Raw genomic sequence first — 12318 nt, forward strand, 5'->3', positions numbered from 1 at the left:
GATCGGGCACGAAGAGGTAAGATGCTGAATCGACTCCGGTCCCTGGGAGCATTTGCGGCATCGGTCGGTGGGGATGTTTTGCTGAGCTATGTGCTTTAGATACATCCTTATCGGCATCACCTGATCCTGGATCGCCAAGAGCCGTCCCTCCGTCTCGGGGAAAAGGTAGCCCGCGCGCAGGTAAGTGAGAGACTCCACTTTATTGACATCTGTACTCTCCAGGAGACCAGGGTATCTGCCGTGCTAGGCCTTGCTCCTCCACTCCTCTATCAACCCCTCCTGAGGACGTCTAGTGTCCTGATGTGATGACTCTGACAACCTCAGCGGTGAAAGCCTACCATCGGCTTCGCGGATGGCAGAAAATAAAGGTGAGTTGTCCCCGAGGAAATACGCTCTGAGCGATATGATGTCTCTCTCATGAACCGACTCAAGGTTAAGGAGCCCTCGTCCTCCATGTTGGCGTGGGAGGTAAAGACGGATGGTCGAAGAGTGAGGATGGTGCACTCCGTACCTTGTGAGCATAGCAAAAGTTGTACGCGTATGTATATTGTAGGAATTCCTTTGTTCTAACGTAATAACCAAGAGACAACCAATCAGAGAACACAAGATCGGTAAATTTCGATCCAGAAGCAGAAACCGCACAAGCCACCACGAGCAGATTTACTGGATATGATTTATGATACAGTACCTTGCACCGCCACCTCCGTGAGATTCGAAATGGAATAATAATTCATGGTTAGAATAGACTCAACGCCGATTTCTATCTGGAAATATTTACACCAAAAGATGTCCGTAACCAATATTTTAATATTATTATAAATATTTTTTCGATCTTTCAAATGTAATTATGAATTTATTCAAATGATAGACCTATACGACCTGTATATTGAAATGAGGACATAAATCGTCCGATTCTAATGATATTTTTCGGAGAATATGGAAATGACATGCGAAAAATTTGAAATTGAGTCATTGAGTGTGTGGAATTTTCTACAGAAAATTTTTATTATAAACACAAAATTTAATATGGAAAAACGATCAGATATGGAATCGTTTGCTTCTGTTTTTTCGCGTGATCTTCATTTTGTCAAAATGAATGTTTCCGAATATTTTGATGGCTTCTTTGATTTGGCTAATTTTTAATTGATATCTATTATTAGTTGGTAATTAAATAGAGTTAAATTTCATCCCTTTGAAACTGTATGCGTGAAAAGTATACTGTCAGACCCTGTACAAAACATGAAATGTGAAACATTTTGAAAACTTTATGTTTTGGGCACAACAAAAATTGAAGACTACCCACTAGTCTATCCGACAGGTAGAAAGAAATCAGCGCATGCCATTTAAAAAAATTGACTTATTGACATTTTCAAAGAGTCATTTTTAAAAAATTGCAGTTTCTTTCAGACCACCAGTAGAGTGATACGTAAATTTTCAGAAGACTTGAAAACTTTTCGGGAATCAATAAAAATATCGTACAATTACCTTGAACGGTTTTCAAGATTTAGTTTAGTTCAAAGCTTTTTATCCAAGAAATTCGTCAAAAAAAGTGGCCTACGTTAAAAAGTATCACAGATAAATTGTGACAAGTATTCGAAATCAGAACTTCATGGAGATTCTGAGTATGATATAAAAATTGGTCATTCTCATACACAGGTTATTTGTTTTACTAGGCAGCAAAGTAGTACACTGACTGTCGCAACTGATAGTTCAGGAATTTTTCTTCGATTGATATTGTCTTTACAAATTATTAGAATTTCCACAAAACTATGTATTGCTCATACTGTGGGAAATATTATTTCTCACGGCACTTTGCCCACACCTCGCTACGCTACTTTTCATAGCAGTTGTAGGAAATAGTATATTGTGCAACAAGTGGGGAAAGTCCAACATTTCTCGCGAGTGTGGAAGTTTGTGGCAAGAGCCTGAAAGGCGAGTGCCGCAAACACACGAGCGAGAAAAGGACTTTCTCCACATGTTGCACAATATACTTTTTCGGCAACCGTCCGGGAAGTTCTCACTTCCCGGACACTTTTCCTCTGAGAAAGTATTATTTCCCGGACTAGGCCGGAAAAGAATCATAGAATCGATAGACCGAAATAACGGCTGACAGTTCATATGAAATTAGTTGTCAAAAATTTGCATGTTTTTTGATCGCAATCGCAATAAAATATGGAAAGCAGCGGCGATAGTGTTATTTTACATGGTTGCCGAAAAAATATTGTACGCAACACGCCCGAAAATGGTTTTTTTGGACACACAGACTTCCAGGACTCGCTTACGCTCTTCCTGGAATTTTGTCTATTCGTCCAAAAAAACCTTATTTTCCGGACTTGTAACGTAAATTACTATTTCCTACAACTATAAAAATTTCAATAATTCGAGTAATATCGATATTTTTACTCTTACATATTTCGATAAATTTCGATAGTGTCAGAAAATATCGAAAGCTGATTTTCCCTTTCCCTAAATCAAACTAGTAATGAATTGCGCAGGTGCACATTTCGTATCCAATCCCGTTAGTCGTGTACTTGTTTGAGTACATAAAGGTACAGGTACGCTAACTAGTTTAGTATCAGTTTGACAGTGTTGAAAGCAGAGCAGTAAATTTTGAAGCCGAAAAGATGTCTTTAGACCATCTATATGAATTCAACTTCGAAAAGTTGTACAACGATTGTACAGAAAGGTAATGCTTTTACATCATTTTTTTCTTTAAGTATTTTTGAAACGATATAATCAAATTTTATCTTTAGTTTCTGAATGTTTCGTTCTTATAAAGAAATTTTTGTTCAATAATTGTTTTGAAATGAACAATAACCATATTGTACCTACAAACAGTGAATTAATATGTACTTTTTTTTCCTAGGGGTATAACATTCGAAGAGGATTGCAGCGTATGTTTGAGCAGATTAACAGGAGAATTGTACCTTACGGACTGCAGACATTCATTCCACAAGGAGTGTATCGACAGGTGGTGCTCCAGTTCCGAATGTTGTCCCATGTGCAGGACAAATTTAGTTTTCGAAGAAACCTGCAGTATCTTCGATACAAATTGGAAACCTGTCAATATCCATCGGTTCGATAAGATGGACAGTGATGAAGAAGATGATGAGAGTGGAGAAGATGATGAGAGTGAAACTGAAGAAGAAAAAGAAGAGAATGAAGGAGAAAACGAATGCCAAACCGAGTGCCAAACCAACGAGGAAAATTAATTTTACATCTCTGTTCGTCACAACCTGTAACATTTTTGAGAGAAATAAATTATAAATTGTGTTATATTTAAAACATTTGTTTTTTTTTTCATCTTATTTTTCCTAACTTTAACTAAGTGTCATTTCAATCAGAAATAGCTCTCGTTTGTCTTATGAGTGTGATTTATTATAAATAAAACAATTTAAAAAATACTCTCATTAGGTGTACAACTTTGCTTCCGCCGTTTTGCAATAGATAGCTATAGAGGTAAGTGGTAAGTGATAGTCGAAAGATAGTCTACAAGAGGCACTTACTACAGACGAGTTGTAACAAAATCGACTAATAATCCGAGTAATCAAACAGTTTCCCATAAATAATAAAGAGCTAAGGATATTGGATTGGCAATGATAGACATATTTTTTTAATATGTAATGGAAATTTCTGATATGCTCATTCCTAATGATTCAAGAATAAGAGCCAATTTGGTTGTAAGAGATAAAACGATATTCGGTATTTTATTGATCTACAAAAGTATGTTAGAGTCAGGTTTTCGGCCTAAATATTAGGTGTACAACTTTGCTTCCGTCGTTTTGCAATAGATGGCTGTAGCTGTAAGGGGTAGTCGAAATAAATAGATCAAAGATGTCATACAATAAGCTTAAGTATTTGTGAACATAGCGCTATTGAAATATTAGTCGATTTTTGTCTCCATCATAAAGTTATTCTCGTTTAAACATTTTTGGATCGCTTCAAAAGATGACCAGTTTTTCCAACGTGGGATTCGTATGCTTTTCGAAAGATGGAAGAAAGCAGTCGCCAGAGATGGACAATACTTTAGATCATAAATGTATATCCAGTTTTTTACAATAAAGCCTCGAATATCGGGAAAAAAACGGCGAAAGCAAAGTTGTACGCGTATGTATATTGTAGGAATTCCTTTGTTCTAACGTAATAACCAAGAGACAACCAATCAGAGAACACAAGATCGGTAAATTTCGATCCAGAAGCAGAAACCGCACAAGCCACCACGAGCAGATTTACTGGATATGATTTATGATACAGTACCTTGCACCGCCACCTTCGTGAGATTCGAAATGGAATAATAATTCATGGTTAGAATAGACTCAACGCCGATTTCTATCTGGAAATATTTACACCAAAAGATGTCCGTAACCAATATTTTAATATTATTATAAATATTCTTTCGATCTTTCAAATGTAATTATGAATTTATTCAAATGATAGACCTAAACGACCTGTATATTGAAATGAGGACATAAATCGTCCGATTCTAATGATATTTTTCGGAGAAAATGGAAATGACATGCAAAAAATTTGAAATTGAGTCATTGAGTGTGTGGAATTTTCTACAGAAATTTTTTATTATAAACACATCATTTAATATGGCAAACGATCAGATATGGAATCGTTTGCTTCTGTTTTTTCATGATCTTCATTTCGTCAAAATGAATGTTTCCGAATATTTTGATGGCTTCTTTGATTTGGCTAATTTTTAATTGATATCTATTATTAGTTGGTATTAAATAGAGTTAAATTTCATCCCTTTGAAACTGTATGCGTGAAAAGTATACTGTCAGACCCTGTACAAAACATGAAATGCGAAACATTTTGAAAACTTTATGTTTTGGGCACAACCAAAATTGAAGACTACCCACTAGTCTATCCGACAGGTAGAAAGAAATCAGCGCATGCCATTTAAAAAAATTGACTTATTGACATTTTCAAAGAGTCATTTTTAAAAAATTGCAGTTTCTTTCAGACCACCAGTAGAGTGATACGTAAATTTTCAGAAGACTTGAAAACTTTTCGGGAATCAATAAAAATATCGTACAATTACCTTGAACGGTTTTTTCAAGATTTAGTTTTGTTCAAAGCTTTTTATCCAAGAAATTCGTCAAAAAAAGTGGCCTACGTTAAAAAGTATCACAGATAAATTGTGACAAGTATTCGAAATCAGAACTTCATGGAGATTCTGAGTATGATATAAAAATTGGTCATTCTCATACACTGGTTATTTGTTTTACTAGGCAGCAAAGTAGTACACTGACTGTCGCAGCTGATAGTTCAGGAATTTTTCTTCGATTGATATTGTCTTTACAAATTATTAGAATTTCCACAAAACTATGTATTGCTCATACTGTGGGAAATATTATTTCTCACGGCACTTTGCCCACACCTCGCTACGCTACTTTTCATAGCAGTTGTAGGAAATAGTATATTGTGCAACAAGTGGGGAAAGTCCAACATTTCTCGCGAGTGTGGAAGTTTGTGGCAAGAGCCTGAAAGGCGAGTGCCGCAAACACACGAGCGAGAAAAGGACTTTCTCCACATGTTGCACAATATACTTTTTCGGCAACCGTCCGGGAAGTTCTCACTTCCCGGACACTTTTTCTCTGAGAAAGTATTATTTCCCGGACTAGGCCGGAAAAGAATCATAGAATCGATAGACCGAAATAACGGCTGACAGTTCATATGAAATTAGTTGTCAAAAATTTGCATGTTTTTTGATCGCAATCGCAATAAAATATGGAAAGCAGCGGCGATAGTGTTATTTTACATGGTTGCCGAAAAAATATTGTACGCAACACGCCCGAAAATGGTTTTTTTGGACACACAGACTTCCAGGACTCGCTTACGCTCTTCCTGGAATTTTGTCTATTCGTCCAAAAAAACCTTATTTTCCGGACTTGTTACGTAAATTACTTTTTCCTACAACTATAAAAATTTCAATAAATCGAGTAATATCGATATTTTTACTCTTACATATTTCGATAAATTTCGATAGTGTCAGAAAATATCGAAAGCTGTTTGTCCCTTTCCCTAAATCAAACTAGTAATGAATTGCGCAGGTGCACATTTCGTATCCAATCCCGTTAGTTGTGTACTTGTTTGAGTACATAAAGGTACAGGTACGCTAACTAGTTTAGTATCAGTTTGACAGTGTTGAAAGCAGAGCAGTAAATTTTGAAGCCGAAAAGATGTCTTTAGACCATCTATATGAATTCAACTTCGAAAAGTTGTACAACGATTGTACAGAAAGGTAATGCTTTTACATCATTTTTTTCTTTAAGTATTTTTGAAACGATATAATCAAATTTTATCTTTAGTTTCTGAATGTTTCGTTCTTATAAAGAAATTTTTGTTCAATAATTGTTTTGAAATGAACAATAACCATATTGTACCTACAAACAGTGAATTAATTAATATGTACTTTTTTTTTCCTAGGGGTATAACATTCGAAGAGGATTGCAGCGTATGTTTGAGCAGATTAACAGGAGAATTGTACCTTACGGACTGCAGACATTCATTCCACAAGGAGTGTATCGACAGGTGGTGCTCCAGTTCCGAATGTTGTCCCATGTGCAGGACAAATTTAGTTTTCGAAGAAACCTGCAGTATCTTCGATACAAATTGGAAACCTGTCAATATCCATCGGTTCGATAAGATGGACAGTGATGAAGAAGATGATGAGAGTGGAGAAGATGATGAGAGTGAAACTGAAGAAGAAAAAGAAGAGAATGAAGGAGAAAACGAATGCCAAACCGAGTGCCAAACCAACGAGGAAAATTAATTTTACATCTCTGTTCGATACAACCTGTAACATTTTTGAGGGAAATAAATTATAAATTGTGTTATATTTAAAACATTTGTTTTTTTTTTCATCTTATTTTTCCTAACTTTAACTAAGTGTCATTTCAATCAGAAATAGCTCTCGTTTGTCTTATGAGTGTGATTTTTTATAAATAAAACAATTTAAAAAAATACTCTCATTAGGTGTACAACTTTGCTTCCGCCGTTTTGCAATAGATAGCTATAGAGGTAAGTGGTAAGTGATGGTCGAAAGATAGCCTACAAGAGGCACTTACTACAAACGAGTTGTAACAAAATCGACTAATAATCCGAGTAATCAAACAGTTTTCCATAAATAATAAACAGCTAAGGATATTGGATTGGCAATGATAGACATATTTTTTTTATATGTAATGGAAATTTCTGATATGCTCATTCCTAATGATCCAAGAATAAGAGCCAATTTGGTTGTAAGAGATAAAACGATATTCGGTATTTTATTGATCTACAAAAGTATGTTAGAGTCAGATTTTCGGCCTAAATATTAGGTGTACAACTTTGCTTCCGTCGTTTTGCAATAGATGGCTGTAGCTGTAAGGGGTAGTCGAAATAAATAGATCAAAGATGTCATACAATAAGCTTAAGTATTTGTGAACATAGCGCTATTGAAATATTAGTCGATTTTTGTCTCCATCATAAAGTTATTCTCGTTTAAACATTTTTGGATCGCGTCAAAAGATGACCAGTTTTTCCAACGCGGGATTCGTACGCTTTTCGAAAGATGGAAGAAAGTAGTCGCCAGAGATGGACAATACTTTGGATCATAAATGTATATCCAGTTTTTTACAATAAAGCCTCGAATTTCGGGAAAAAAACGGCGAAAGCAAAGTTGTACGCGTATGTATATTGAAGGAATTCCTTTGTTCTAACGTAATAACCAAGAGACAACCAATCAGAGAACACAAGATCAGTAAATTTCGATCCAGAAGCAGAAACCGCACAAGCCACCACGAGCAGATTTACTGGATATGATTTATGATACAGTACCTTGCACCGCCACCTCCGTGAGATTCGAAATGGAATAATAATTCATGGTTAGAATAGACTCAACGCCGATTTCTATCTGGAAATATTTACACCAAAAGATGTCCGTAACCTATATTTTAATATTATTATAAATATTCTTTCGATCTTTCAAATGTAATTATGAATTTATTCAAATGATAGACCTAATCGACCTGTATATTGAAATGAGGACATAAATCGTCCGATTCTAATGATATTTTTCGGAGAATATGGAAATGACATGCGAAAAATTTGAAATTGAGTCATTGAGTGTGTGGAATTTTCTACAGAAAATTTTTATTATGAACACATCATTTAATATGGAAAAACGATCAGATATGGAATCGTTTGCTTCTGTTTTTTCACGTGATCTTCATTTTGTCAAAATGAATGTTTCCGAATATTTTGATGGCTTCTTTGATTTGGCTAATTTTTAATTGATATCTATTATTAGTTGGTATTAAATAGAGTTAAATTTCATCCCTTTGAAACTGTATGCGTGAAAAGTATACTGTCAGACCCTGTACAAAACATGAAATGCGAAACATTTTGAAAACTTTATGTTTTGGGCACAACAAAAATTGAAGACTACCCACTAGTCTATCCGACAGGTAGAAAGAAATCAGCGCATGCCATTTAAAAAAATTGACTTATTGACATTTTCAAAGAGTCATTTTTAAAAAATTGCAGTTTCTTTCAGACCACCAGTAGAGTGATACGTAAATTTTCAGAAGACTTGAAAACTTTTCGGGAATCAATAAAAATATCGTACAATTACCTTGAACGGTTTTCAAGATTTAGTTTAGTTCAAAGCTTTTTATCCAAGAAATTCGTCAAAAAAAGTGGCCTACGTTAAAAAGTATCACAGATAAATTGTGACAAGTATTCGAAATCAGAACTTCATGGAGATTCTGAGTATGATATAAAAATTGGTCATTCTCATACACTGGTTATTTGTTTTACTAGGCAGCAAAGTAGTACACTGACTGTCGCAGCTGATAGTTCAGGAATTTTTCTTCGATTGATATTGTCTTTACAAATTATTAGAATTTCCACAAAACTATGTATTGCTCATACTGTGGGAAATATTATTTCTCACGGCACTTTGCCCACACCTCGCTACGCTACTTTTCATAGCAGTTGTAGGAAATAGTATATTGTGCAACAAGTGGGGAAAGTTCAACATTTCTCGCGAGTGTGGAAGTTTGTGGCAAGAGCCTGAAAGGCGAGTGCCGCAAACACACGAGCGAGAAAAGGACTTTCTCCACATGTTGCACAATATACTTTTTCGGCAACCGTCCGGGAAGTTCTCACTTCCCGGACACTTTTTCTCTGAGAAAGTATTATTTCCCGGACTAGGCCGGAAAAGAATCATAGAATCGATAGACCGAAATAACGGCTGACAGTTCATATGAAATTAGTTGTCAAAAATTTGCATGTTTTTTGATCGCAATCGCAATAAAATATGGAAAGCAGCGGCGATAGTGTTATTTTACATGGTTGCCGAAGAAATATTGTACGCAACACGCCCGAAAATGGTTTTTTTGGACACACAGACTTCCAGGACTCGCTTACGCTCTTCCTGGAATTTTGTCTATTCGTCCAAAAAAACCTTATTTTCCGGACTTGTTACGTAAATTACTATTTCCTACAACTATAAAAATTTCAATAATTCGAGTAATATCGATATTTTTACTCTTACATATTTCGATAAATTTCGATAGTGTCAGAAAATATCGAAAGCTGTTTGTCCCTTTCCCTAAATCAAACTAGTAATGAATTGCGCAGGTGCACATTTCGTATCCAATCCCGTTAGTCGTGTACTTGTTTGAGTACATAAAGGTACAGGTACGCTAACTAGTTTAGTATCAGTTTGACAGTGTTGAAAGCAGAGCAGTAAATTTTGAAGCCGAAAAGATGTCTTTAGACCATCTATATGAATTCAACTTCGAAAAGTTGTACAACGATTGTACAGAAAGGTAATGCTTTTACATAATTTTTTCTTTAAGTATTTTTGAAACGATATAATCAAATTTTATCTTTAGTTTCTGAATGTTTCGTTCTTATAAAGAAATTTTTGTTCAATAATTGTTTTGAAATGAACAATAACCATATTGTACCTACAAACAGTCAATTAATATGTACTTTTTTTTTCCTAGGGGTATAACATTCGAAGAGGATTGCAGCGTATGTTTGAGCAGATTAACAGGAGAATTGTACCTTACGGACTGCAGACATTCATTCCACAAGTAGTGTATCGACAGGTGGTGCTCCAGTTCCGAATGTTGTCCCATGTGCAGGACAAATTTAGTTTTCGAAGAAACCTGCAGTATCTTCGATACAAATTGGAAACCTGTCAATATCCATCGGTTCGATAAGATGGACAGTGATGAAGAAGATGATGAGAGTGAAACTGAAGAAGAAAAAGAAGAGAATGAAGGAGAAAACGAATGCCAAACCGAGTGCCAAACCAACGAGGAAAATTAATTTTACATCTCTGTTCGACACAACCTGTAACATTTTTGAGAGAAATAAATCATAAATTGTGTTATATTTAAAACATTTGTTTTTTTTTTCATCTTATTCTTCCTATTTTTAACTGTCATTTCAATCAGAAATAGCTCTCGTTTGTCTTATGAGTGTGATTTATTATAAATAAAACAATTTTAAAAAATACTCTCATTAGGTGTACAATTTTGCTTCCGCCGTTTTGCAATAGATAGCTATAGAGGTAAGTGGTAAGTGATAGTCGAAAGATAGCCTACAAGAGGCACTTACTACAGACGAGTTGTAACAAAATCGACTAATAATCCGAGTAATCAAACAGTTTTCCATAAATAATAAACAGCTAAGGATATTGGATTGGCAATGATAGACATATTTTTTTTATATGTAATGGAAATTTCTGATATGCTCATTCCTAATGATCCAAGAATAAGAGCCAATTTGGTTGTAAGAGATAAAACGATATTCGGTATTTTATTGATCTACAAAAGTATGTTAGAGTCAGATATTCGGCCTAAATATTAGGTGTACAACTTTGCTTCCGTCGTTTTGCAATAGATGGCTGTAGCTGTAAGGGGTAGTCGAAATAAATAGATCAAAGTTGTCATACAATAAGCTTAAGTATTTGTGAACATAGCGCTATTGAAATATTAGTCGATTTTTGTCTCCATCATAAAGTTATTCTCGTTTAAACATTTTTGGATCGCGTCAAAAGATGACCAGTTTTTCCAACGCGGGATTCGTACGCTTTTCGAAAGATGGAAGAAAGTAGTCGCCAGAGATGGACAATACTTTGGATCATAAATGTATATCCAGTTTTTTACAATAAAGCCTCGAATTTCGGGAAAAAAACGGCGAAAGCAAAGTTGTACGCGTATGTATATTGAAGGAATTCCTTTGTTCTAACGTAATAACCAAGAGACAACTAATCAGAGAACACAAGATCGGTAAATTTCGATCCAGAAGCAGAAACCGCACAAGCCACCACGAGCAGATTTACTGGATATGATTTATGATACAGTACCTTGCACCGCCACCTCCGTGAGATTCGAAATGGAATAATAATTCATGGTTAGAATAGACTCAACGCCGATTTCTATCTGGAAATATTTACACCAAAAGATGTCCGTAACCTATATTTTAATATTATTATAAATATTCTTTCGATCTTTCAAATGTAATTATGAATTTATTCAAATGATAGACCTAATCGACCTGTATATTGAAATGAGGACATAAATCGTCCGATTCTAATGATATTTTTCGGAGAATATGGAAATGACATGCGAAAAATTTGAAATTGAGTCATTGAGTGTGTGGAATTTTCTACAGAAAATTTTTATTATGAACACATCATTTAATATGGAAAAACGATCAGATATGGAATCGTTTGCTTCTGTTTTTTCACGTGATCTTCATTTTGTCAAAATGAATGTTTCCGAATATTTTGATGGCTTCTTTGATTTGGCTAATTTTTAATTGATATCTATTATTAGTTGGTATTAAATAGAGTTAAATTTCATCCCTTTGAAACTGTATGCGTGAAAAGTATACTGTCAGACCCTGTACAAAACATGAAATGCGAAACATTTTGAAAACTTTATGTTTTGGGCACAACAAAAATTGAAGACTACCCACTAGTCTATCCGACAGGTAGAAAGAAATCAGCGCATGCCATTTAAAAAAATTGACTTATTGACATTTTCAAAGAGTCATTTTTAAAAAATTGCAGTTTCTTTCAGACCACCAGTAGAGTGATACGTAAATTTTCAGAAGACTTGAAAACTTTTCGGGAATCAATAAAAATATCGTACAATTACCTTGAACGGTTTTCAAGATTTAGTTTAGTTCAAAGCTTTTTATCCAAGAAATTCGTCAAAAAAAGTGGCCTACGTTAAAAAGTATCACAGATAAATTGTGACAAGTATTCGAAATCAGAACTTCATGGAGATTCTGAGTATGATA

General features: G+C 34.9%; 2 protein-coding genes across 2 annotated transcripts; both read left to right on the forward strand.

The window, feature by feature from the left end:
• The first annotated feature begins 2466 nt into the window (after window positions 1–2466).
• Window positions 2467–3219, forward strand: LOC123682637 (brassinosteroid-responsive RING protein 1-like). The gene is made up of 2 exons (XM_045621378.1): window positions 2467–2686; window positions 2867–3219. Exons 1-2 carry the CDS (start codon window positions 2625–2627, stop codon window positions 3210–3212), a joined length of 408 nt encoding a protein of 135 aa, XP_045477334.1. The 5' UTR covers window positions 2467–2624; the 3' UTR covers window positions 3213–3219.
• A 2903-nt stretch (window positions 3220–6122) lies between these two features.
• LOC123682657 (brassinosteroid-responsive RING protein 1-like) lies at window positions 6123–6793 on the forward strand. The gene is made up of 2 exons (XM_045621403.1): window positions 6123–6253; window positions 6439–6793. Exons 1-2 carry the CDS (start codon window positions 6192–6194, stop codon window positions 6782–6784), a joined length of 408 nt encoding a protein of 135 aa, XP_045477359.1. The 5' UTR covers window positions 6123–6191; the 3' UTR covers window positions 6785–6793.
• Window positions 6794–12318: the final 5525 nt, after the last annotated feature.

The sequence above is a fragment of the Harmonia axyridis genome, chromosome 6, assembly GCF_914767665.1.
Source record: "Harmonia axyridis chromosome 6, icHarAxyr1.1, whole genome shotgun sequence".
Classification (NCBI taxonomy): domain Eukaryota; kingdom Metazoa; phylum Arthropoda; class Insecta; order Coleoptera; family Coccinellidae; genus Harmonia; species Harmonia axyridis.